The sequence below is a fragment of the Stylophora pistillata genome, chromosome 13 (assembly GCF_964205215.1).
Source record: "Stylophora pistillata chromosome 13, jaStyPist1.2, whole genome shotgun sequence".
In the NCBI taxonomy this organism is placed as follows: domain Eukaryota; kingdom Metazoa; phylum Cnidaria; class Anthozoa; order Scleractinia; family Pocilloporidae; genus Stylophora; species Stylophora pistillata.
The window spans coordinates 2,139,772-2,167,771 of NC_142531.1; the positions used below are offsets into that span (position 1 = coordinate 2,139,772).

Sequence of the window (28,000 nt, forward strand, 5' to 3'; positions counted from 1 at the left end):
TGTGTTATCTTAAGATGTTTTTAACCATTGCGAGAGATAATTTTTTGGAGTTTTTCACTGACATTCTCGATCGCCAAATTCTACACTTCCGTCTCTAATTTATCGGAGTTCACAGTGACATTGGTTCTCAAAGCCATAGTTTTGCTGTGGAACGGCACTGAAAAGTTGACTAAACAAATTACCCTGTTTTAAACAAACTGACTGGCGAGATAACTCTGCTCTTTCCAAGTAATATCCATGCTCCCCAGAGACAACCTTGCACTTTTTATACAATTCCTAAAATTTACAAAACTAACAGAAGAATCTCAAGCAGCACATTGGAGACAGCATCCGAATGCAAAAGTGTTCATAGTTCTTCGGTTCAAATCCTAGCTTCAGACGTTTTCTCTTCTTTTGTTTTGTTTTTTTTTGGCGAGTTTTGGTTACTATTTTAGTGTTCTTTTGTAGCGAATTTTTGTCTTCCCCTCATAATAAATGCTAAATACCCTCGTTTGGTCTTTACAGAGTTTCGTTGTTAATCGATTTAAAATTTTAACAAAATACAAAGATGACTTCAACTTGAAACAAATCTGCAGAAAGACAATAATTTTTTTAAAAAATTCGTACAGTGAAAAGCACCACTTCTACGAGCCAATAATTATAAAAATTTTTTTGTCTTAACGAGCATTTTAGTTAGATTTCTTGTTTTAATCGAAGGTATTCCTTCTTATAATTATTTGATTCATACGTTTGCAAACGCACTAGAAGGAGACTGGGTAACACGTGAAATAGTTCTATTTCTCCAGAGGGTTGTTGATACGCTCGCTAAAAGGCGTGGCACGAAACGGGCGTGGCATATCCGTGACGTATTCATTAGTGGTTGGTTTGTTTTTTCATTCATTATTCATGTGAAATAAAGAATTTATCTCAAACCAAACAAGTCGTGTTCGGGTGAGGAACTTTTAGCTGTGCTGACGGTTATTACCAAGAAAAGAAGTGCGTAAGGCAAGAAGAAGCTTGAAAGTTGTCTGAAGGTGAGCATAGCTCTTCGAAAACTGTTAGTTTAATCTTATTTCCCGTTCTAATGAACTAATAAGCGTAACAAGAGAGCTATAGGTTTGCTTCATGCTTCGTCTTCGGCGAAGATTGTCATTTATTCTGGTTATGAGTCTAGGTCGAACGCTACTCAGCTTACAACTAAGGCTGCGTCAGGATTGTAAGAGAAATTACTTATACTTGGTTACGATTCGACCGATAACGCGACAAGTCCTTGACCAACGATGGTACATGTAGTGCAAGTACAAAATCACCAAGCGTGCTTGATCTCTGTGGCGGTCACTTTCCTAGACGTGGATAAGTGTTCGTGGAGTAATCTTCCAAAAATACCTCGTTGATTTAATTATTACTCACCTTAAATGATCAATATACTCCCGTCCTTCCCATTTCATTTGCTGTTAAATGCTGTTCGAGAATTAGCCAACCGACCGATGAGCTTATTTTTGTCTGTAGGAAGACTGAGAGTGTGAAAAAAGACAGCTCAACAAAGAATACAAAGGGGAGGATAAATTGGCTGAATTGACGAATGTAGAACACATTCAACTGAAAGATAAGAACTTTGAAGTTATTATATTTTTTTAACATTAACGGTGGCTGCCTGAATTTCTTTATTTGCTGTGAAACTCAGCCAGTTTCATTTCATGGATAGTCTTGAAAAATACGAATTGGCACAGGAGGAGGGGGAGGAGGACAGGAACTTGGTGAGTGGGCAGTCACCAATAAAGCTGGATACTTAAAGATGGCAATGAAAGGAAAATAGTATTTGGAAGAAAAAATCTGAAATCTAAAACTAGCGTTGATCGCCCTGGCACACAAAATGATCGAATCCCTTTTCAAGGAAATTATTTTATCCTCGATTGAAGGAATATTTTTGTCACGAAACAGCACCTAAGCATTTCGGTTATTGCCAATTCTCTCTTTGCAAAACTACGATTTTGCAATGAATTGTATAAATTTTTGTCAATACATTGGTCAGTGCCGCCTTTAAATATTCACAGTATTTATAAAATGAATCTTTTTGCAATGGACAAGAGGACAAAGGCAACTGAAACGCACGTTGGAAAAATATTCATATGAATTCCATGGCTATTAACGTCATCTAACTTTTTACAGAGAAACAATACCACCTTAGTAACGATACGTTAATGATACATTAACCGCCACTCACAATGACGAAACTGACTTTCTGTGACTGTTAAAAAAAACATCGCCGCACAGCTAGATAACAAACCATGTTCTCCCAGAACTCGACATCACACACGGTTGAGACTACACAGATCTAATGAGAACAGTTTACAACGCACCAAATAATTTAACAGACACAAACAAGTACTTGAACGTGAATTTTACCAAAAGAAGACTGAGCTACGTTAGGAATTTATTGGACCAAATCAGAACGAACGCCAACTCGACTGCTATGATTACGTGTTTCAGTAATACGGAACAGACCACCGACAATTTTAAAGGAAGATTAAAAAAAAAAAAAAAAAAAAAAAGAAAAAGAAAAAAAGAAACTAATTCACGACGTAGCATGGCAGACAAAGCTAACAGAACGATCTAACCTCAGCAATCACAACTGAAAAATGATTCTTGCAGCCAATGACAACTCAGAAATAATATTGGCTCATGGAAAAGATCACGAGCTAGATATTTCAAACGAACGTTCATCGTTGCCTTCACTCTCTTGTCGTTTTGCAAGTTTTCTTTATAAAACCTAAATGTCTGGTTCAGAAGGTTCGACGAAATCTTCTTGCAAAGAAGTTGATTGTAAAACAAGTTTTATTACACGACTCGAGCAGTCAAAGGGCCAATAACTAAAATCAACCAATCAAAATGCTCTATTGCCGGTCCAATATTCTCTAAGTATTGGACCGGGCACTGTCCCGAATGGTCCCGAATGATACCGCAGTTGTGTCCCTTTGAACTTCAGTCGTATAATAAATCTCTTATTAACCAAGCTTGCTCGGGACCGTACTGGAAGAGTATCGGCCCTCGTTCTTTTTTGTACGGACCTCGCTGCGCTCGGTCGGTACTGTCAAGACCTCGGGCCGATATTCTCCCAGTACGGCCCTCGCGCTTGGTTAATAAGATATATATACAGACCAAACTCTGGCATGTATGCACCGCAATAATACATCGAAAAAGTTCAAGTTTTTTTTTTGTAGATATAGGGCCTGTCGTTTTCTTATGCAAATCTAAAAATTCAAAGACAAAGCTAACAGAACGATCTAACCTCAGCAATCACAACTGAAAAATGATTCTTGCAGCCAATGACAACTCAAAAATAATATTGGCTCATGGAAAAGATCACGAGCTAGATATTTCAAACGAACATTCATCGTTGCCTTCACTCTCTTGTCGTTTTGCAAGTTTTCTTTATAAAACCTAAATGTCTGGTTCAGAAGGTTCGACGAAATCTTCTTGCAAAGAAGTTGATCGTAAAACAAGTTATACAGACCAAACTCTGGCATGTATGCACCGCAATAATACATCGAAAAAGTTCAAGTTTTTTATGTAGATATAGGGCCTGTCGTTTTCTTATGCAAATCTAAAAATTCAAACACTAAAGAAATTGCAATGTACCTCAGAAATAATAGATTGCAAATCAAACTTATTTGCTTTTATCTCGATAAGGAAACTTGGACATTTATCAGAATGAATTTATTCAAATCACAGTTCACTCGATAATCACAGGTTTGTTGTCAAACTCAAGTGAAAGAGAAAGTGGGAGTCGCGTTCAAATCGGTTTGCCGAGCAAAAAAATTTCAAGCAAATGATAACATATTCACGAGTCCGATTTGGACTGAATTTGAACGTTTAAGTAATAGAAAAATTGTTTTAGAATAGTTTCCCTGTGAAATGTTTGAGTGAACATTAGTTAAAAGATGTTTTATGCCTTATAAACTTTCCTTTTCTCCAGCAAAAAATGAAGGATAGCTTTTTTTTCGTTGTGATGTTTGGCTTGATTTTTGTCTGAATAACTTGTTGAAAAGGTTCTAACTGAACGTAAGATTAGAAGCAATGTTTAAATTAAAAAATATCCTTTGAACCAGCCTTTGGGTTTTAAAGTATTTGTACGTAAAAAGACCTTCAGCCTGCAGCTGATACAAAACAGGACTATAGGATATTTTGAAGACTGAAATCTGAATTATTGAATTTGTCGATGAAAAATAAAAGTTACTTACACCAGAAAGTTACCACAGTTACTCATAAAGATATGCGGAACCAAGCAATTATCTAATTGTATGAAACCCTGCGACCAAAAAGAAAAAGATAAAGCGAACTTGATCCATGAATAAGAAAAAAGACTAAGATTAACTTGGTTTTTAGTACTATGAACTCAACTACAATTTTATCGAAATAACTTGCAGAGATAGGAACAACCAAGCAATTTGCTGATTGTATGAAACATGCGACCAAAAAAGAAAAAAAAACACACATTTTGCTTGGTTTATAAGATACTTAGACTTTTAAAAGATCATTTTAGTTTAAAAGTCCTGACTTATTACAAATAAAATAACAGACGGCTGAAAAGGTTCTTTTTATTGGCAATAAGGCAAACTAAGTATTTAATGTCAGTCTTACATTTGAAATAACAAACTACAGCTTGAAGTGGAGATATCACCTTGGGCAAAAAAAAAAAAATCAAAGACCAAACTCTTGAAAGAAACGTTCGAAGAATTTTATGAAAAATGAGAAGAAATGGATGTTTTTGGTTTGGGAGGAACTTTTTGCACAAGGTGATGTTCACATATCTTGGCGGAAAATTTATGGGAAGCCATTCTCAATTTTTTGTCGAAAATGTTGTCAGGGGAACCTCTGTGCAAATTGTTCCAAATTTTCCCGCCAAAAGTCTTGGTATCACTAAGTAATTAAAGAATATAAGAAGAGATTAAACAAATAGAAGACAAATTACTTGTATTCTTTTCTATTGAATGAAAATAAAACAGCAAACAACATTGTTGTGTTTATTGACTTGTATTTAATAACTTTGGAAAGTATACAAGAAAGATATAAAATCCTTAACATCTTACTCAAAAAGAAAAAAAAAAGCGGCGCATGCGTATTTAAGGCGCCCGTATTTCATCTAAGTTTTTCGGCGGGAAAATGACGCCATTTTGAACAGATGTTACAGAGTTTCCATGTGCAAAAATATTGACGCATGCGTATTTAAAGCGCCCGTATTTCTTCTCTAAGTTTTTTGGCGGGAAAATTAAAAATTAAAAAATTTTAAACACATGTTACAAAAGAAAACGCAGTGATAAAAAAATTTGACAATCAACTTAGCAAATTTAGCACTGAACACGAAAAGTGACCGTATACACGAAAAAATGTCCTCAAGTTGTAAAGCACAATCTTCAAATAATGAAAGAAAATTGTTTGGCAAATAGTACGGTTTCAGATTTGAGGCTTTTGTAATGAAACGAAACTAATTCAGCCTAGATTCTGTTCGATTTATTCAAACTTCACTCCTAACAGTTTGTCTGCTACCTCTTCTTTTAGCTTTCCCGTGACTTGGAAAGACATCTTCCTCTTTGTAAGTGCTTGATTTTGACTTAAGCAATCTGCAAAAGCAAAGGAGAAAAGAATTCACAAATTAACCCAACACTATGAGCAAACGTTAACAAAGTTGATGCGATCTTCAATTTAAGCATACTGAGAAACCCCTCACAAGCGAACCGTATCATTAGTCATTCTCTCTCACATCGCGCTACAACAGCATTCAGTTCTTCATAGTGGTCTTACCAACTTTCTTCCTTCTTCTAATTAAGTTATCGGCAGTCTTTAAAGACAAATATGACCTGTACATATAAATTTCAGTAAGTCATGTTGAGAAATTTTATCATGGAAATCCCGTCAAGGATTAGGAGTTTTTTTGCATATTAACAAATGCACGTGCTGAAAAATAATTCACACACGGTATGATCGCAATAGTAGACAAGGTTTTTTTCTTTGTTTGCAATTTTTAAAAAAATTTTTCTCAACCCGTGAAGCAAAATCCAGACGCTCTCCTAATATCTTATTTTTTCAGATTTCTATCAAAAATCCGAGATGAATTTAACTCTAGCCTAGCTATTCTTTCGAAAAAATGTTCCCATTCGTGAAAGGTTAAACTTACAACCTGCTATGATTGATCAAAATGCACAGCAGATAAGTGTTGAAGACGGGAGGCGTCACCATGGAATTTTTATTCATCATTTTGGTGTCGAAGTGAAAAAAATTACAATTCATGTTTTTCCTATGCAGAATGGACACATCGAAACTTCTCCTTTAAATACGTGACTTAAAGCCGTGTAGATTGCTAACAAATTACATGGAAACTAGTTTAAATGAAAAATGAAAAATGTAAAAGTCTATTGTGTTATGCCTCGTTCTTCAAAGCCTCCCGACACATGTAAATGAGGTGGACGGGTATTCTGAAGTTGCTCCAAATCCCAAAATGCCACCTTAAACACACGAATCCGAGAAAAACAACAAAATCCTTGACTCAGACTGAACAGTCACAATTTGCAAAGGAATTATTCAAAAATTAGTCTAGCTCTTTGGCTCAGCTTCCAAAGCGTAGTTTCGAGAAATTACAGAAGTTCTTTAAAGCTATTCTTGCTTCTGTACTTCCAAAACAAAAATTGGTATGAAGACGTTTAAAGAATTTCAGTATTAAAAGTTGTACCCGACTGACTGACTAGACATCGTTCAATACAACAACTCTGCTTTCGGCATTCATCTTTGAATTATAAAGGCTGATAGTTTCTAAAGAAACTCTTTGGCGCTGCGTCGGTGGGGGTAACGAAATAATTTGAATATATCAACAAAGTTGAAATGGTAAATTGGCCACCGTTACGGTTATAAAAGCTGACGTTTCGAGCGTTAGCCCTTCGTCGGAGCAAATGGCGAATGGCGAAGGGCTAACGCTCGAAACGTCAGCTTTTATAACCGTAACGGTGGCCAATTTACCATTTCAACTTTGTTGATAAATTCAAATTATTTAAGAATTATAGATCGTTACAGGAGATCAAAAATTGTTAAACATTTGCAATTGATTTAACTTCACTGAATGTAAAGTCTACATCGTATGCGTCAAATAATAGTAGCCTGAAAAAAATTATACTAGCAAAGCACCGCTTTGTGCATAAAACCCACGCCGATTAATTCTTTAACCGACTTTTTAATCCGAAATTGGAAATCCTATTTAAAGCACTGAAAGCTCATAAACAGCTACAATTGATGTCCAAAGATTAGGTTCCTACATTTTACTCGGGTCAATTATGGTGGTAGATGTATATGTTGGTAACTAGAAATTACCTTTCAAGAAGTTTCCAACGGGCGTTCAACATGCTTCCATTTAATGCTTCTATTTGTCCCTTCTCACGCCCCAAACAAGGCATATCCGCTTTCCAAGCTGAAGGCTTCAAACCATGTTGGTACCAAAGACAAGTTTGGAGGTAAGAGTATTGATAATTCTTGATTTCTTTGTCACAGCTTAACGTTTTAATTTAGCTTCGGTCGCCATTTTCTTCCTTGTGTGAAGATGCACGTGATAGGCGAATAATTTAATTTTAACGTGGGACGCTGAACCTCAAGTTATAAATTTTAAAATTTCTGCTCAACGAAAGACCACAATCCTTCAGTCCCTCGGGATTAAATTTGTTGGCACAATACGATAAAAATAGAGAATAATCCGCAGGTTTAAACATCAGATTGACAAAACAAATGATACCATACATGACTCTTGTGAATTAATTTGCAATCTTCTCCTGTTGCGTGAGATGTCATATGAACAAGTCAAAATAACGAGGAGTAAGGAGGGAAATAGAAAAGAACAAGGAAGAGGGAAAAGAAAAAATGGCTGAAAAACCTTGGAACATCACAAGGGTAAAACAAATAGTCTACTAAATAAAGGATGGATTGAATCTAACTCCACATCAGCGAGACATTTCAAGTTATGGTAAAAAGAGTACATTGCACCTGAAACAGCAGCCCTCTTTTTGGAGCTCACTCGAACTAATTGCACATCCTGTTCAAAATTGTTTAAATTTATTTCTTTGAAAATAATCCTTTTTCATATTCAGAACATGCAGTGACTCCTGAAAGAGCCCCAATTTGTAGAAATTTTTACATTTGTTGAAAATTTGTAGGTATACGATGGATTTTTCTTAAACTGACGGGACTTAGTGTCTATGTAATAAGGTAATGAAAAGCCTAAATCTCGATTTGAAAGCGAAGACTAAACCGAGAATGCACATCGTGAAACAGCCAAAACACGCGTGATCACGCACTCACTCACGCATATAAGCGGAGACGTCAAATTCATAAATGTTCGTAAACAGTTTCTTGTCGAGAGCATTCTAAGATCATGGACTATGAAAACGGGTTGGCTTCATCAGGGGCGCCTTCTTCCATGAGGGATTCGATTAGCGACGTGCCGTTGATAATCTTGGTTGTTGCTACTAGATACTCTGTTGGGCCTGGGGCAGAGAGAATAACTCAACGTAAGTGAATGCACCAAGGGTTCAGCCCTGTAAAACACAGTGGCATAGAATAACTCAGATACTTCGCGCGTTCCCCTTGGTCTATAGGTAAGTTACGCGAATGCGTTTTAGGATTTGTATAACTTTTTCTAATTCTCCCAATCCCACTTCCCGAGTGTTTATACAAAGCTCCGAAATCACCAATTCTTCCCCCTTCTACTTAAGTATGCAGGAACTTTAGAAAACTGACTTGAGACCCAGGGAGAGGGGGTAGGGTAGGCGTTGATTTGGAATCCAATCCATGGGAGGATGCGAGTTTTGGGGAGAGCGGACTTTTGGAGGAAAATTTCCATCGACTCTCAGCTAGGTTCTACGTGCTCTGTGCTACTAGGAAATTCAGTTCCCAAATTTTGCTTTGTCAGAGTTTCATCACACTTTAATGAGATATAAAGTACTAAACCTTTCGTTGGAAAAATCCACAGTCCTCCAGTAAAAACTTTATAGCGATTTCAACCCTCGAAATATGAGAGGAACCTGGAGGGGGTTGGATGTGTTCTATTATCGGTTTCTGGGTTTTAGATTTAGGAGACATCCAGTCTTACTTTGAATAAATAAAACACTTGAGACTTCCTTCTGAGCTGAGGCACGACAAACTAACTTACTACATTCTCTAGTCACCGGACAGCTCAAAATCACTGAACAATAAACTTCCATGAATTCGAACCATACATTTACGAACAGTAACACTCACTATTTTACGTATGATGCACGATCCTCGGAGTAGAGAGCGCTATTTATGAACTTCATATATTCATTGTAACTCACTATTTTCCTGCTGAGCAAGAAATCTCAGGGCAGAAATCTCAGCGTGTGTACAGCCTCCAATGAAGTAAACCAATGTTACTTTAGGTGGACCATCCATGGAACCGTCTACGCTTGTCAATGGCCCTGAAGAGATGTTAAAATAGAGAAAATAATAAAAGTCAATTTTGACCCTCATCCGAACTGGAGACGGAAATAAATTTAATACCGATGATAAATATCTCTCCTAGCCAAATATACATGATCCAACTATTGTAACATTTAAATCTGAAGTCAATATCACTCATCTTCACGATCAAATATCGGTTTAAAACTGTTCACATTTACAGACGTTTCTGTGACTGGAGGATTGGAATGGACACCCAAATAAACAAAAGTGTGTCATTTTCAAATTGAGAATTTCTGTTTTTCCCTAATCACACTGAGCGTTCAAACTTGGTATTACATTCGAGGTTAGTCATTAGGGCGGCTACATAACATTCATCTTTTACGGTGTAGTTGGGAGCTCTAGTAGTTCTTTGGTAAAGGTAGTGGTATCTGGAGGTTTCACCCCATTGCAAGTTTGCCCCGAAAAAGGAAATATGTTCTGCCGTAAGGACACGAGTGGGGCGGACTTGTTTACCTTCATGGGGCGAACTCGCAAAGGTGGTCAGAGGCAAATTTGCAGTGTGGCCCATAGGAGTCTGTTCCCGTTGCATAAGAATGTGTGCACCTTGTACGAAACTGAACTATCAACGTGCCAGAGCGATCAGAAAACTTAGATGTAAAATGACATTTTCAATATTTCAGAGTGACTCTTACTTTTCTGAAGACCAGGGGGCAGCCGTTGGACTTCTTCCACTGCGGGGCCTGGGAGCAACCGAAGGACCTGTAAAAATTTCAAAGAGATTATGTGTGCGAGGTCTTGCTACTCAACAAGAAACGGAGCAAGCTTTCCTCGAACAATAGATCTGAGTTAAGGTGGACGAAAAAAATGTGGACGTGCAGCATTTGAACTGTTTTAGAGATGAAAACGGTTTCCAAATTGTAAATGTTGAAGTGAACAAGCAATCGATGAAACAAATCGCGAGGCGTGTTCTGGCAATTCAGGGAGAATAAGTCATTCTCATGATCAATCGGATGCATTGGGACCAGAATTTCAAATGCCTCACGCTCTATACGTCTTTTCCCGCGTCATGGGTTGCTTTCCAGGTTTTTTTTCTTTCCCCCCGTCAGGCACGCCATTACATTTTTTCGCGTAAAGTACTAGACTCTGAAGGTTCACATGCCGCTCTTCTTCGAATGCTTCACCACCAACACAAAGAAATTTGTACAATCACGTGTCTGTTTACCTCTTCAAGTCCTCTCCAGCCCTGCGGCCGCGCCAGAAACTGCGCCAGCCGGACAGTGAGCGGTGCATATCCTGAAAAGACGTATGCGATGTCATTTGGGTTCTGCAAGGTGATAACGAAAATTAATATCCTGATATCCACACCATACTAGCCAATTCTTTAACATATCCTCGCGGCCATAAGTTCTTGAGATACCTTAAAGTGCTACTGAAACGAAATTTTCGTATCTGAAATTTTTGCTCTAACCTGTAGTTTTGAATATGGTGATCATCATGAGATAACTTGCTTTGGCCAAAATGAGGCGAAAGATATCTTTTTTAACCGTTCAAATCAAAAATTTTACACAAAACCATGTCCGGGCTCTGGTACCGAGCGAAATGGATTGATGACGTCACTGGTTGTGTTCACTCCGATAGCGTGGTTTATTTCACTCACTGTTTGTTTGTATTCGTGGGCGGACGAGATGGCAGATATTGAAGTTTTGTCAAGTGAATCTTCTTCTGAACGAAGTGAAGTTGTCTCCAGTAGCGAAGAGGAAGATGGTGCCGTAAAATGGGGTTCACAGGCCTACACGACTCCCCAGCGTGTGTTTAGAGTAGCCTATTCAAAGTTTAGCCCTCACGAGTATGTCTTTGAGCGACCGCCCTCTTTTGTAAGATACGGGCGGCGGATTTTTGTATAGTTCACTCAGTAGTGGTTGTGTTTCTATTAAATTCCAGTTTTTCATGAGAATTTGCTTTTTGTGTGGCACTGAGTACGCACATCAGGGATTGCGTCTTTTTCGAATCGTTCGCCTTTGTAGATGTACAGCTATTTTTACTGTCTCGATCGTTAAGTTGTCTTGATTGCTTTCAGCTTGCGCCACGCGCGCTGATTCGATCGCACTACAGTTCTTAGTGTTCAGTGTTCCAGCCGTTTTGGCTCGTTTTCTTTTCTTTATTTCGGTATTAAAACGACCGATTTCACGTTCATAGAAGCACATGATCGCCTTTACTGTTTCTTGCTCCGCGCTGTTAAGGATTTGCTTTATCTCATTTTTAAAATCCTCGTCTGCTCTTATTTTGGCCCTCGCCTTATATTGTAGGGATTCTGGACATGTTCTGCTAGGCATTTTGTACAGAGGGATTTGTTCGTTATCCTCAAACTTGCTGAGCAGATCATCTTCAGTGGCGGTGTCGTATGAGGCTTCCATGTTTTCTTCATTCTCTGAATGGCATTGCTTTGGTCCGGGGCGTTTAGTAGCCCATCTGCCGTTATAATGTCTTTCGACATTTTCTGTAGATGGTCAGGCAAGACCGCGGTTTCGATCCTAATCTTGTGGATCTCGTCAGTTGCCGATTAACTAAATAGACTGGCAGAGATTCGTTGTCGGTATCAGTCGGGAATTTTACTCCCTATCCAGGCGAACCTCTCGCACTTACCCAAGATGCCGATATGGCCGCCGATGAAGAAGACGAGAATGGCATTTTGCCCGAAATCCTCTTTTTCGGCTTCCCAACATGCAAGCCACACTCCATGCTTTTACCCTTCTTTCACAGAAGTACACAACCAGTGACGTCACAGGGCTGTTTTGGCCGCGCCAAGATGGCCGCCAATTTTGATCTCAGCCGGTCAACTTCCAGTTGTTGAAAATGTACTTTCCGCTATGCGTTGGCCCAAAAAAAGTACACAGCGTTTGCAAATAACGTTCAAACTCTATTATATTGCAAAAATCTCGGATATGAAAATTACGTTTCAGTAGCACTTTAAACTAACAAACGCAAAAACCCTTACTTCAAACCTTGTAAGATAAATAATACAAATTTGAACTTCCCATCTCTACCTACCTGCTCCTGGACATCTTCTACGACAAGCTTCAGTGATTTGCGCAATAAATTGTAAGATCGAGACGTCTGCGCTCTTAGCAAGCCGGCGGTTTCCAATGTAGAAAGCGTTCTGTAAGTATGCTCAAAACCATATGTCTAGGAATGAGTAAAATAGTGCTTCAGGCTTTGGTTATGACTCAGGAATTTATTAGCGTGGCTTGTAACCCGGCCATAAATACATAGGTTAAAGGAAAAACGGGAGTGGACCGACCACATTGACTCTGAAGAGACCCCTTCCCTCCCCCCCCCACCCTTCCAACACCACCACCACACGAAAAAGGAATCTAAATCAACGAAGTGACGGACGGCGTTTCCTTTCCTTTTCTTTTTCTTTTTTCATATATTTTTTTTCTTTGCTCAGGTGTAAAGACATACTATTGAACTCACCTGTAGGATTTCCCGATAATAAAACTCCAACATTTTCGGTTTAAAACCGTTATTTGTTAAACACTGAGCGCACAACAAACGTAGCACCTTGAAAGTGAAAAAAAGAAAAGGAAATTGAAAGAGAGATTAGTGCAATGAGAAGAGAAGAGAAGAGAAAGAGAAAAATTGGACAAAAGTGAGAGGACTTAATATTATCAATATTGGAGTTATTAACACAGTATCACGAGAGGCTAGACGCAACACAGTCCTACACAAATAAAAGTTAATGTTAAGTTACCAAACACAGTTCAGAAAAAAAAGTTGGGGGAGAGGTAGGGGAAATCATGATCGCACGTAAAATGTACGGTGTCAACTGCAAACGCTTTTGCGTCAGAAAAAAAGATTCAAGTTTCAAGTTTATTAGGTCTTCCAAAACAAATACTAACAATAAACACTGCCTGCAAATAGCGAACTAACTTAGGCGGGCGATGTTAAGGACAAACAAACACGGATTACTAATTGAAGGCGTTAAAAAAGTCGATTTTGAATACATTATTTGTCAAAAGAGGAAAAAAAAAAAGTGATAAAAAGTGAAAAAAAATATTATAATTTATGATTGAATTGTAATTAAGATACCTTTTTTATTTCAGAAATAAGAGTGCTAGTGTCAGCATAACTCTCCAGAGTTTCAAGAGTTTCAAATAGTAATGCTTGAATTTTCTTTTTGAACATGTGCTTTGGTAGTTTTCGATAGCTTTCGGGAATGCTGTTCCAAATTTTAGCACCAACAATGGAAAAAGAGTTTTTATGATGATTGAGCCTAGAATGATTAATATAGTAGTTACCAGAAGATGATGAGCGAGTATTATACTGAGCTATGTCTTGTGTAGAAGTAAATAAATTACAGATATTTATAGGTGCAGAGTTAGCGGTTATATCAAACATTAAGATTGATGAAAGTTTGAAGTAGAGCATTGAGATTGGCAGAATGTTAGATTGGTTTTTTATGGAATTGCATGCGTTCTGAAAGTCAGAAAATTGATGGGACGAACGGCTCTCTTTTGGAGTGTAAGAAGCTTTTCTAAATGAGATTTGGAAGATTGGCCGCAGGTAATGAGGCCGTAAGATATATAGGGAGAAATTAATGAATCGTAAATACTTAGAAGTGTTTTTAAAGGGACAAAGTGTCTTAGTCTCGAAATAATTCAAATATTTCTGCTGATTTTTAGAGCATTATAATTAATGTGGTGTTTCCAGGATAAATGTTCGTCAATTATTACCTCTAAGTATTTAACATTATCCTTCCGTTCAAGATCAAAGAACGTTTAGTGCGGCCATCATAGGCCTTTAGCAAATGTTAAATTTAATACGTTTTTGATATGGATGAAAAATTATATAGTCTGTTTTCTTAATATTTAAGGAGATTCCAGAAAGTAGTACTGTGCATGGGGTTCAAAAACTTTAAAGAGTTGTAACAGGCCATGAGGTGATGCTACCTTCTTTTCTTCTTTCTTTTCTTTACATCTTTATTTAACGAGGGTAACATATTAACTTTTTACAAGTTTTCTAACATATGGCCCTCACATATACCACCCATCCCACCTTAGGGGAGGACATCAGTACACAGTAATCTCGTGCGTGGGAAATTACCGTCTCCTACCCCTAACCCTGCAGGAGACGGGACCTCCATTTATTCGTCCCTATCCGAGAAGACTAGAATATCTAACCATTTCTTGATGTTATAGAAAGGTAGCATATTCTTCTTAATTATTTTAAGACCCTGAGTGTTTGTCCGGCCGGGGCTCGAACCCACGACCTCCCGCACAACAGTTCAGCGCTCTGTCCATTGAGCTAACCGGGAGGCGGGTGTCTGTTTACTTACGGTAATCAGCGGTTTCTTCAATCCAAAGCATTTCTCTATGTACGGGTTGATTTTGTCTGTGTCCAAGCCTTGAGCCAGTTCTGAATAACAATTAGAAAAATTGATGGAAATATATTTTCTCCTTGATGAATTGTTGAATGCAACAAAGCCAAAAGTTTTGAGAATTAATCAAATCATCATCGGCGAGATATTCCGGTTGCTGACACTCTCAGCCAACCATACTCAAATATTAGCGTAAGTAACTTTAAAGTTACATACAAACGATATCGATTAACTGATAGGTTCGCCTTCTTCTTTCCGGGAGTGTCGCGTTCCCGATGCCGCAGACACGTGGTGTTGTGCACCGGAGTTCGCCAGTATAACCACAGTGTTGAACTTTAGACAAGCAGCAGCATCAAACTCTTTATTCACTTAAGCTGGCAGTCTTTGTACAGCACAGGCGGTAAAAACTATAGAACGGATACATGAAGGTTCGAGATAAGGAAAACCGAAAGACTACGAAACTAGAAATGATAAAAATGAGGAATATTACAAGCGTAACTTACATCGGATCTTGACTCCGGGGTAGAGAACTCCTAAACTTCGTTCGGCTCCGAAATGCTTTCGCTACAGTGACTCCTCGCAACTGAGCTACTTGCTTATAGAAGGCGAATTTAGTTCTTACACTTTGACGTACGGGAAATAGAAATGAACAGAGCTTTATGTAGCTAGCTTTGAGCGGATATTCGCTAGTCACGGAACAGAAATCAAACAAAGCGCGCTAACAAATTAAATAGAAAGTCATTGAAAGTTTCTTAGTGTCTTTGTGCTAAAAACGGAAGAGTTACATAAGTAAAAAAGATTAGAGTTCGTATCCGTAAACGTGACAGGGAGCAAGAAGGCTGTCGTGGAGGTTGGAGCGGGCGAGAAAAAAAAACTTAATGCTTGATCCGAAAGAGGTAAAATAAATGACAAGTTTTGAAATAAAACGAGTCCCTGGTTGTGCGACTTTTTGTATAATTCTCTAGAGTTTGTTCATTTTGATCCATGTAAATTGTGAGTTACCTTTGCCATTTATCTCAACAAATTTATTTTCTCTTTGGACAGATAGAAGTCGTCAATTAAAATTCAATGCAACCCCCCAAAAAATTAGCATTTACGTTAGCAAGAAGGCAGCGAACCATTTCACAACAGAAAACAGTTGGATGGTTTTTGTTCAAAACGAGACAGATAACTGCGAATACCATAATACAGTATTGATCGAGTCTCAAAATCTTTGGAGCAGAGGCTTGGCCCAAGAACAGTTTGTTAAAAAAACCTCAGAAAAGCTCTTCAGACGAACGAAAGAGGATTTCAAACCTTAATTTCGCCTAAATGAGCCTCAAGGACATCTAATGTTGTCAAACGACGTCATTGTTGTAACGTTGTTGTTGTAAACGAGAAAGACAGCATGTCAATGACGTCATAGGGAATTGTGTGTTAGTGTTTATGTAAATCTTTATAAAAGATTTATTTGCTTAGAGATGAAATATCGCGTACCTGCTTTTAAGGAAAGAACAAATATCCAAATCGAGGGAGCGACGGAAATTAAGTTAACTCATCGTCGGCAACATTTAAGCACAATTTCGCCCCCGTGAGATTCACAACATAGCAACAGAGAAACTGGAACTTAGTAACTTGCTGCATCGCTCGCTTGGTGAATCAGCTTTCTAACAATCTAAACATTATGGGTTCAGGTGTATCAAAGAACAATCTTAATGTAGTTCATCAACGACCTGAAGTGGAAATGGCTACGAACAGACGTCCGATATCTGATGAAGTTGTTCAACACAGACCACGACAGGATCAAGACCATACGAACGAAGAACGAAGAGAGATGATTTCAATGGTTGAGTGGGAAACCTTACTTACAAGAACGTATAAGAAATACGCGGACAGCTTCCCAGAACTTGAAGATGACCTTCTAACAATTTTTAATTCTCTACGAAAATTAAGAAAAGCCGTCAACGACAAATCCAAGGGACCTATAATTCAATATTCTGAGGTGGAAGAGACCCTCGAGGAGTTGGCTGTCAAAAGCTGCGACATATTTATGTCGGCAGGAACGAACGACTCAGAAAATTTCAACAAACTCATGAGTTTTATAGTTGAAATCGAAGGAGCAACAGTGCTACATAGCTTCGTGAGAAACTGTTTCGAAGATTACTACAATGAAACAACTGACAACGAAATTAGCACAAGTGACCAAGAGGAGATTTATACTTGCTTTGAAAGTCTGTCTAATGCACTGGCAACAATACAAAACTTTGCTGATTTCCACGATGGTTTTTGCTTGGCGAGCGCTCGAGATGGCGTTGTACAAACTTGCATGGACAATATCAAGAGAATCGATCGAGAAAATGACGACTGGCAAGACCAAGATGAGAAATCCGAAATAATTCACATACTGGAGGCGTGCACCGGAATTTTACACAACATTTCTCGAAGACTGAGAGATCGCCAATGGTTTGCTAACAGTGACGAAACTTTACTCGATTTTGCAAAGGTTAAGGTAGCAAGTATCGCTGCCTCGGCCTTGCTGTGTCTGGCGTACCTTGTAAATGAAGAAACTAATCATTTAATCACCGCCGACAAAAATTTGCTTCGCTTCATTATACGTATGTTAGACGAAGCTTGGCAATCAGAAGACCGCCGAAGCGACGGATTCTCCGTTACGGAACTTGCTGAAGGACTGAGTCATTTGGCAATTAACGACAACAATAAGGAAATTCTTGGCAGCGAAGGAGCAATAAGTGTCTTAACGTCAATACTTAAGACCTCAAACGACGACGAGGAACGGGCGAGTGCGGCAAAGGCTTTGTGGATGTTGGCTTTCAAAGACTCTAACAAGGTTATCATTCGAGAGGGAGACGGAATCATGGAGATCTTACGCACATTACAACACAGTCAAAATGCTGAAGTGCAAAAGGCAGCCGCTGGTGCCTTGTGGGAGATTGAGGGAAAGACAGCAAGAGAAAAAACCGACCAGACCAAAGAAGGGTCTGGAAACCACGTGATGATTAGCTACCAGTGGGATGCTCAGGAGGTCTTAGTCCAAGTGAAAAACCAACTTCAAGCCAGTGGATACAGAGTATGGATGGATCTGGAGCAAATGGGTGGGTCCACACTGGAGGCAATGGCCAAAGCTGTCGAGCAGGCTGCTGTTGTACTGATCTGCGTGTCACAACGATACAAAGAGAGTCCCAACTGTCGATCAGAGGCTGAGTATGCCTACCAGTTAAGAAAAGACATCATTCCCTTGATGATGCAGAAGAATTACAAGGCGGATGGCTGGCTGGGTATGCTTTTGGGGACAAAACTGTGGATTGACTTTCAGAGTAAGCATATCGTGGATTCTGGTGTGACAAAACTTATCCGAGAATTAGCGGGAAGAGGGAAAGACGTTGATCACACAGATGGGCTCCCAGCGGCGGTAATTCGAGCAACTGAGGCCACAACTCTAACAAAACAGCCCTCTGGTCCAGATGTGGCCGGATGGACAAATGAGGACGTGAAAAAATGGCTGAGAGAAATTGGATTGGCAGACGTTTGTGACAAAGACATGGCGGAATTCACTGGGAAAATATTGATTGAACTTCAAGAGCTTCGCGGAGAATGCCCGGATTATTTTTACAAATGCCTTGAACACACACTTCAGCTGAAAAACATGTTCCATGTACTCAAATTCAGAAAAGAGTTGGACAAACTACTGGGAAATTAGTTGCGATCAGCGGAATATGTAATACGCCCGCCTCGTTCTCCTTGTTAAAGGACAGTTGCGTGACGTTGGTCATCCAACAGTTATAAGTAGAACGGTGCCTGTGTGTGACCTTGTAGTTGTTGACTGTGAGGAGGACACGTTCACCATATGATATGGACTTGCTTGTTTTCTAAGTTCACACATCCATATCGAGAGAACACAATGGACTCCGAGAATGTGTTTCTGTTTTTACCTACAATTTGTATAGTTTGTACTTGGTTCACCAAGGGCGTAAATCCAAATAGAATACGCTTAGTAATTGAAAAACTCGTGGCACCAACCATAGTCCGTATTGACGTTATAGAAACAGTGTTCGAGTAGCAAATTGAAAAGATGCTCGATACTAGAAATACCTGCGTTACATTTACATTTTAAATTAAAACGTTAGATGAAGAGTTTTAACTCTAAAAACCTCATGGAAGATGAAATTGAGCAATGACTTGATAGAACACCAAAGAGTTGAGAGGCTTCCTAACGAAAGCGCGATTGACGAAAACTATGTAACTACTGTTGGCGTTCAAACTTTTAGTCTAATTTAGTTTGTAATTTTATGTTCGCCATTTCATAAAAGACGCCGAAGAATGTTACCACATTCACTGTAGAATTTTAAGTTCTGTTTGTTTGATTTATCGGCAACGTAGACCTCAACGGCAATTATGCATGAATCTCTCGTTTTTAACCCGTAAAATTACACCACCATGCTAACTGAAAGAGAAATGAGACATTCTTGTATAATCACAGTGTTGTGCACGGTGATAAACAAGCAAGTCTTTTGACTTCAAATGAAATTGTTGCAAACGACTCCGGAATAAACCTTTACCCTGCTCTTACCACCCAATCATGAAAAACTTTAACCAATCTTATTTTAACAGGTCAGCTGTGTACATACGCAGCAGTGCATGACGCCGTGTAAATTGCTGTTCAGCTCCCTTCCTCAACGGCAAAGGAGGAAATTGGTTTTTGAACGCTCTCGAGGTAGCCGGGCAGAGCGTAGAAAACTGTTTCAAGCCATCTTAACCCTATTTCAGGGAAGTACAAATGTAATGAGAAAGTGATCCGTGACTCCGGTCTATTGATATGATTGTCAAACAACGATTATCTCGCCAAACTTGCATAAATTCCGTTTAGAAAGAAAAATTATATTCAAAGATCCTTAGGCTGTTCTGTTTAAGATAAAACTGTTTCACTTAACTACGATCGAAACTGTATTAAGAGGGAAATGGCGGGGTGACCGCTCGGTGACACGTTTCACAGGTTAGGGGTATTACAAGAAACGGTAAACAACGCCACTTTCTGCAATAATTGATCATTTGATGTAAAGAATGTCGAAAGAAAATACTACTTACTTTGATTATGGGAGAGAAACATGGATTAACAATTACTTGAAGGACTATTCTTAGCTGGCTGTTAAATGTGCGCCGAAGACGACATCTTGTGGACTAAATTCCTTTTCCTCTCGCCGAAATTTTCATATTCACGGACAAATCAGCACTGAAATGACTGCAGCCGCAATATAGAAATCGGTGACAATCGAAATTGAGTCTATAACTGAGATATTAAACGACCTCAAGCTGTTAAAACAAAATTGTGTACACACGATCTTTGAAGATCGCAAAAATACATGAAACAGGCACAAAAGGGAAGCAGCGGTATTACAAAAAGAAAGAGATTTGACGTTAGACTGAAGCTATATTTTGTCGATAACTATAAAGGGTTTTTTGTTCCGCGATAATTGGTATGCTCTGGTTAATGTTCGGCAGCCGGCTAAGGTTCTCAAACGACTGAATGACCAGACGAATATTTTTTGAAAATTCAACAAATTGAGAGAAACTACACAATCCAAACTATTTTATGTCGGATACAATGAATATATGAAGTTCATATATTTTGAATTGCGGTATTAAATACGTATGATGCACGATCCTTCGCAGTAGATAGCGCTATTTATGCAATATATCTACTGCGAAGGATCGTGCATCATACGTATTTAATACCGCAATTCACAATATATGAACTTCATATATTCATTGTATCTGATTTATCATCACGGGTTTATTACGAATCAACTTAACGGCCTGCTCCCAGTTGGCTTGTTAGCTCAATTGGTAGAGCGCTGCACTAGTATCGCAGAGGTCAGTGGTTCGAATCCCGTACAGGCCTGATTTTTTTCAGGTCTGATTTTCGCTATTGCATAAATACCGCTATCTACTGCGAAGGATCGTGCATGATACGTATTTTATGTCGATGAGGAACTAAAAGGCGATCTTGGGGAGATTCACAAATCTCATATCTAGCGCTCGGTTTACGTTAACTTAGAATACTTAGAAATTGCGTAAGGTTAACTGCCGAAAGTCGGAAATTTCTCTAAGAATTTAAGAAACCGAGGCAACCTATACAATCCAAACTACTATATATCGACGAGGAACTGCTAAGCGATCCCGAAGAGATTTGTAACTTTCATGAATGACGCTCAGTTTAAGCTGGGCTGAGCGTCAACCTCTACTGAGTTCAGTCCAACTTCAACTTGCATTACATAGGAAAGGATATGCACAACAGGAATCTGTCAACTGTTGTGAACAATGTACATGGTCAACTTCAAAAAGAAAAGTATCACCACCTGCCATCAAGAAGAGGACCAAGACAAGATGAACAACTTCATATTTACTTGAAATTTCTCTTTTCCCTGCCTTCTTTGAAAGATGTAAATTTTCCGTGCCTGAAAGTAAAATTCCTTGACCTTTCCCACGCCATGAAGTATTTCAATGCCTCACATCATAATACTAGAACGAAACACCATTTCTGTGTGAAATAGCTTCTTGTTGACCATGAAAACAATGAAGGAGAGGTGCCTTCTTGCTTTCAGTCTCCTAGTTCAGCTGTCTGTAATCTTCTTTAGCACACACTTTGTTACCAGATGTTACTCTTTATTTTAATCTTATTTTATTCTTAAAGTCCTTACATTTTTCTAAAAGAAACTGAAACAACCATGACATTCAAAAATCGAGCGAGACAAATAGCATTTTTCCGGATTTCTGAATATTCACTCATGCAGATTAAAACACAAACCGGACACTTAACTTCTAAAGCTTAGAATCCACAGGGTCTCTATGAAAAAAAGAAAGCTGAATTTTTGGAAATATTGTGGTAGTTACAGACGCAACGAACATGGACCATTCTCTACGCTTGACTACAGCCGCGAGTGATGCTTACCCATTCAGACCACGTGACCAATTTATAGCTGTATGAAGCTAAAAAGGTCTTCTTGGGAAGGAACGAGTGTCTAACTCGAGGGAGCGGCAGAAATTAAGTTCAGCTCTGATCGACGGAAAAACTCAATGTCGACTTCACATAAGGACAATTTCGTCAACATTTTGCAAGTGACTGGCCACTTCACAAGAAGATTTCACAGATTCGAGATTCAATTTTGAATTGTGACAGATGCAGTGAGATCCAAACATAACAACAGAGAAACTGAAACTAAACTTGCGTCGTTCGCTTGGTGAATCACCTGTCTAACAATCCAATAATCATGGGTTCCGGTGTATCAAAGAGATCGAGAAATTTGAATCTGGAAGATGAACTGGCTCAAATGGACATACCTGATTTAAAGCCCAAAGTTGGTCAACACAGGCCACTACAAAATGATCAAGACCATCGATCAGATGTAAACAAGGAGCACAACAACGAAGAACGAAGAGAGATGATTTCACTGGTTGAGGGGGAAGCCTTACTTACAAGAACGTATATGAAATACGCGGACAGCTTCCCAGAACTCGAAGATTATCTTATAACAATTTTTAATTCTCTAAGAAAATTAAGAAAAGCCATCGACAACAACGACGACGACGACGATGACGACGACAACGATGACGACGACAACGATGACGACGACAACGATGACGACGACAACGATGATGACGACAACGTGGAAGATGCTCTCGAGAAGTTGTTTACAACAAGCTGCCGCACAACGACGAACGATCTAGAACAATCGAACACACTCGTGAATTTTTTCATTGAAATCGAAGGAGCAACAGTGCTACATGGCTTCGTGAAAAACTGTTTCGAAGATTTCTATGATGAAACAGACAACGAAGTTAGCACAAGCGACCAGCAGGAGACTCTTTGTTCTGCACTGGCAACAATACAAAACTTTGCTGATTCCCACGATGGTTTTTGCTTGGCGAGCGCTCAAGATGGAGTTGTACTAACTTGCTTGGAGAATATCGAGAGAATCGATCGAGAAAATGACGACTGGCAAGACCATGATAAGAAACCCGAAATAATTTTCATACTGGAGGCGTGCACCGGAATTTTGCACAACATTTCTCGACGACTGAGAGATCGCCAATGGTTTGCTAACAGTGATGAAACTTTACTCTATTTTGCAAAGGTTAAGGTAGCAAGTATCGCTGCCTCTGCTTTGCTGTGTCTGGCGTACCTTGTTAATGAAGAAACTAATCATTTAATCTCCGCCAACAAGAACTTGCTTCGCTTCATTATACGTATGTTAGACGAAGCTTGGCAATCAGAAGACCGCCGAAGCGACGGATTCTCTGTTAAGGAACTTGCAGAAGGACTGAGTCATTTAGCAATTAACGACGACAATAAAGAAATTCTTGGCAACGAAGATGCAATAAGTGTCTTAACGTTCACAATCATGACCTCAAGCGACGAAGAGGAACAGGAGAGCGCGGCAAGGGCTTTGTGGATGTTGGCTTTCGACGACTCCAACAAAGATATCATTCGACAGGGAGAAGAAACAATGGAGCAATTACGCACATTACACCACAGTCAAAACGCTGAAGTGCAAAAGGTAGCCGCTGGAGCATTGTGGGAGATTGAAGGGAAAACCGCAAGAGACAGAAGCGACAAGACCAAAGAGGGATCTGGAAACCACGTGATGATTAGCTACCAATGGGATGCTCAGGAGATCTTAGTCCAAGTGAAAAACCAACTTCAAGCCAATGGATACAGAGTATGGATGGATCTGGAGCAAATGGGTGGATCCACACTGGAGACAATGGCCAAAGCTGTCGAGCAGGCTGCTGTTGTACTGATCTGCGTGTCACAACGATACAAAGAGAGTCCCAACTGTCGATCAGAAGCTGAGTATGCCTACCAGTTAGGAAAAGACATCATTCCTTTGATGATGCAGAACAATTACAAGGCGGATGGCTGGCTGGGAATTCTGTTGGGAACAAAACTGTGGATCTGTTTTCATAGTAAGCATGTTGTTAGTTCTGGTGTGTCAAAACTTGTCAGAGAATTAGCGGAAAGAGGAAAAGATGTTGATCATACAGATGGGTTCCCAGAGGTATTAATTCCAAAAACTGAGGCCAGCACTCTCACAAAACAACCATCTGGTCCAGATGTGGCCGGATGGACAAATGAGGACGTGAAAAAATGGCTCAGAGAAATTGGATGACACAAGTCCGCGACGAAGACATAGCAGAATTCACGGGGCAAACATTGATTGATCTTTAAGAGTTTCGAGGAGAATGCCCAGATTATTTTTACAAATGTCTTGAACACACGCTTCAGCTTAAAAACATGCTCCATGTAATCAAGTTCAGAAAGGAGTTAGACAAACTACTTGGAAATTAATTGCGATGGGTGAAATTTGTAATGTGTCCGCCTCGTTCTCCTTTTTAAGAGACACTTGAGTGAAGATGGTCACCCAACGATTGATGGAGTAGAACGGTGCCCGTGTGCGACCATGCAGTTTTTAACCGTGAGGAAGACTCGTTCACCACATGGACTTCCTTCTTTTGTAAGTTCACACATCGATATCGAGAGAACACAATGGACTCCTAGAATAGGTTCTTGTTTTTACCTACAATTTGTATAGTTTGCACTTGGTTCGCCAAGAGCATAAATCCAACTAAAATTAGCCTAATGATTAAAAACCCCGTCGCCACAACCATAGTTAATATTGACGCCATAGAAACAGTATTCGAGTAGCAAATAGAATATCTGCTCGATACTAGACATACCTGCGTTACATTTACATTTTAAATTAAAACATTCGTTAGATGAAGGGTTTTAACCCCAAAACCCCAGGGAAAGATGACATTGAGCATTGACTTGATAGAACGTCAAAGATTTGAGAAGCTTACGGATGAAAGCGTGATTAATAAAAAACTCTGTAAATACTATTGACGTTAAAACATGTAATGTAATCTAGTTTGTAATTTTATCTTTGCCGTTTAACAAAAGACGCCGAAGAATGACTGCACCTTTATTGTGGAATTTAAAGTTTTGTTTGTTTGATTTATTGACAACGTCGACCTCAGCGGCAATTGTGCATAAATCTGCCACTTTTGACCCGTAAAATTACACCACCATGCTAATTAAAAGGGAAATGAGGCATTCTTGTATACTTCCTGTGCAGTGCACGGTAATAGACAACGAAGTCTCATGACTACAAATGAAATTGTTGCAAACGGCTCCGGAAAAAGCCTTTACCCTGCTCTTACCACCCAATCGCAAAAACAATTTAACCAATCTGATTATCAAGGGCCAACTGTGTACATACGCAACAGTGCATGACGCCGTGTAAATTAAAGAGCGCTGTTGCGAGTTTTTCAGCTCCCTTCCCCAGCTGCAAAGGGGGAAATTGGTTTTTGAACGCTTTCAAGATAGCCGGGCAGAGCGTGGAAAACTGTTTTAAGCCATCTTAACCTTATGTATTATCTCGCCAAACTTGCATAAATTCCGTTTTGAAAGAAAAATTATATTCAAAGATCCTTAGGCTGTTGTAATTAAGATAAAAAAAAAAAAAAAACTGTTTCACTTAGCTACGATCGAACCTGTATTATTATTATGCATGTTCATATCTTGACTTTCGTTTCCACAGATTAGGGGTGTGACAAAAAATGATAAAAAACGCCACTTAAGCGATAATTTACCATTTAATATACAGAATTGAGTCAGTTTGCTAGACATAACGTCTCGTAGTCACGTTCGACGCACTAAAAACTACTATAAAACGAATACAAGAATTGTAAAAACGTGTAAAATGGTATATAAAAAGTCACTTGTAAAAATGTAGCGGAATTCCAAATCGATTTCGATCAATTACGATCCTCATCAGTAGTACTCCGCCATGTTTAAAATACTCATAAATAATTTATTTATGAGTATTTTAAACATGGCGGAGTACTACTGATGAGGATCGTAATTGATCGAAATCGATTTGGAATTCCGCTACATTTTTACAAGTGACTTTTTATATACCATTTTACACGTTTTTACAATTCTTGTATTCGTTTTATAGTAGTTTTTAGTGCGTCGAACGTGACTACGAGACGTTATGTCTAGCAAACTGACTCAATTATCGAACACGTTCCTGGCCTCGGCCCACAAAATTTCATCACAATATACAGAATCTCGAAAGAAAATACTACTTACTTTGATTTTGGGAGAGAAACATGGATTAACAATTATTTGAAGGATTATTCTTAGCCTTTTTAGAGTGGTCCCGCTTTCAGTGGTCGTTAAATAGAGGTCACATAGTATATGGCGGCTCTGGCGCATTTTACGAAAATAAATGATTCCAACCGCTTTCAGACATACTGTTTCCCGTATTCTTTACCATATTATCGTAAATAACATGTTACAAAGATGGAGAATTCCGAAAATCTTAAAGGCTGCTGGTTTCCGAGAAAAGAGAAAGAATATTGGCATTCTACCCACGCGATAGCGTCATTGAAACAGGAAGTCGATTAGGGATTTTCCCTAAGAAATGAGTGTCCTATCACGGACACTCCATAAATTCCACCTTTATGTCAGTCATCTTTAGCATAGCATCTCAAGACAGAACTGGAGATGTGAAATAATGACAAGGACCGAGCTTATAATATTGTAAACAGGTGTTTCTGAAGTTTTCAAATACAAGCTACTGCTAGAAGAAGAACATCAGATCCAAGATAAAGATCATGCTCTTCTCCCATCGATTTGACGTTAAATGTTTGCCATCAGTACTTTCTGTGCATGTTCATATTGTTCATCAGGTATGTGCTCATCATTCAGAGTGCTGTAGAAATCATCTTTAAAGTTCATTTAATTTTTCAAAACTGGCCATCTAGTCATATGAATAGACACCGTTCTAACACAACGAATATATAGAAACGTATTTGTGTACGATCCTCGCAGTAAAGAGCACTATTTAAGCCATAGTGAAAATCAGACCCGAAAAAATTCAGGCCTGTACGGGATTCGAACCACTGACCTCTGCGATACTAGTGCATCGCTCTACTAATTGAGCTAACAAGTCAACTGGGAGCAGGTCATCAAATTAGTCCGACATAAACCCTTCCATCAAATTAGTCCGACATAGCCACCTTTCTGTTTCCTACTTGTGAAGTATACCTTAAGGCCACATCTGGTAGATCACTCAAAAGTCTGTCCAAACTGCTAGACATAAACTGGAAACTATCAAGGAATACCAAATGTTGGCCTAACATAAATGACATATACTTTTCCGTGATGTTTGGAATTACATTAATTGCCATCTGTTTTTGGAATAACATTAATTGCCATCTGTTTTTGATTACCACTATCATCTTCATAAGTATGATTATTTGCGATTTTCCAAACTCTTGTATGATGAAATGGCAATCATACCCTCTCAGATAAAGGAAAATAACGGGAGTCATCATATTTTTGACATCAATGTTAAGTTTCAAATTACAGTCTTGATGAGCTGATCCTCTGTATTTTCCTGTTATATGATAATGGTATCTGACTCTGATATCCTTCGTTTTGCATAATCTGTTGCAAATATGACAATGTTTAGCATTCTTGAATTCTTTTTCATCTTTATCTGTCATCACTACAGGTTTGTTAAAGTGTATGTTGGCAGTTTTGAGGCAGTATTCAACTTCTTCAGTCATCTGCTCTATAAACTGATATACAGCATTTTCACCTCGATGTACCTGTGATGGCTTGCTGTATTTATCATCATAAAAACATACAACCTTATAGCCATAACCACAATCGGTATGTTTGTGTGATTCTTTTCAGTTATTGATTCTAAATCTGCATAGATAACAAAAGGTATAAGCAATTGTTTGTAATGATTTGTGAATCTGATATTTTCTCAATTTTTGGGCATCTTCGAGATACAGTTTTCTTTGTGATCATTCAATACCTTCTCAGTGCTGAACATTGCAAACGTTGATGCGGGTGTTTTCTGTGTTTCACGCTTTGAATAGCTAGGCGTCAACCGGTTGAAATCTTTGATGAGCACATTGGAAGAAATTATAAAAGAAATTTCTCGGAAACCAGCAGTATTTAATATTCTCGACATTCTTCATTTTTGTAACGTGTTATTTGACAATTATTCCACGAGCGCGCGTTGGATATGAGATGATAGATAGCCAACGAGGCGCGTAGCGCCGAGTTGGCTATAATCATCTCATATCCAACAAACGCGAGTGGAATAATTG

The 28,000-nt window shown here is 38.8% G+C and overlaps 3 protein-coding genes and 1 long non-coding RNA gene across 6 annotated transcripts in view; 2 read left to right on the forward strand and 2 right to left on the reverse strand.

Moving 5' to 3' along the window:
* Positions 1-4,560: 4,560 nt before the first annotated feature.
* On the reverse strand, positions 4,561-7,913 carry LOC148717244 (uncharacterized). The gene is made up of 2 exons (XR_015994614.1): positions 7,339-7,913; positions 4,561-5,600 (listed from the first exon to the last, which is right to left on the reverse strand). It is a non-coding gene; the product is annotated as an uncharacterized LOC148717244 (long non-coding RNA).
* A 140-nt stretch (positions 7,914-8,053) lies between these two features.
* LOC111344972 (vacuolar protein sorting-associated protein 33A) overlaps positions 8,054-28,000 on the reverse strand; it is a 38,852-nt gene continuing 18,905 nt past the window's right edge. Inside the window, exons 11-17 of one of the 3 annotated variants that reach the window (XM_088743098.1) lie at positions 14,771-14,850; positions 12,910-12,996; positions 12,484-12,618; positions 10,658-10,759; positions 10,128-10,194; positions 9,330-9,452; positions 8,054-8,501 (exon numbers count right to left, since the gene is read on the reverse strand). In XM_088743098.1, the coding sequence (XP_088599224.1) occupies positions 8,395-8,501; positions 9,330-9,452; positions 10,128-10,194; positions 10,658-10,759; positions 12,484-12,618; positions 12,910-12,996; positions 14,771-14,850 (701 nt within the window). In that variant the 3' untranslated portion in view covers positions 8,054-8,394. Of the gene's footprint in view, positions 8,502-9,329; positions 9,453-10,127; positions 10,195-10,657; positions 10,853-12,401; positions 12,619-12,909; positions 12,997-14,770; positions 14,851-28,000 lie in introns of those variants that run through there. The other 2 variants (XM_088743100.1, XM_088743099.1) reach the window with 2 other exon arrangements.
* LOC111344961 (uncharacterized) lies at positions 16,246-19,152 on the forward strand. Its single transcript, XM_022952228.2, has one exon. The coding sequence runs from the start codon at positions 16,476-16,478 to the stop codon at positions 18,507-18,509; it is 2,034 nt and encodes a 677-aa protein (XP_022807963.2). The 5' UTR covers positions 16,246-16,475; the 3' UTR covers positions 18,510-19,152.
* Positions 21,693-24,998, forward strand: LOC111344951 (uncharacterized). Its single transcript, XM_088743097.1, has one exon. It carries the CDS (start codon positions 22,078-22,080, stop codon positions 23,974-23,976), a length of 1,899 nt encoding a protein of 632 aa, XP_088599223.1. The 5' UTR covers positions 21,693-22,077; the 3' UTR covers positions 23,977-24,998.

Excerpts from the sequence above, each read along its gene's own strand:
- LOC111344961 (XM_022952228.2), top strand. The coding sequence starts at position 16,476 with ATGGGTTCAGGTGTATCAAAGAACAATCTTAATGTAGTTCATCAACGA.
- LOC111344951 (XM_088743097.1), top strand. The coding sequence starts at position 22,078 with ATGGGTTCCGGTGTATCAAAGAGATCGAGAAATTTGAATCTGGAAGAT.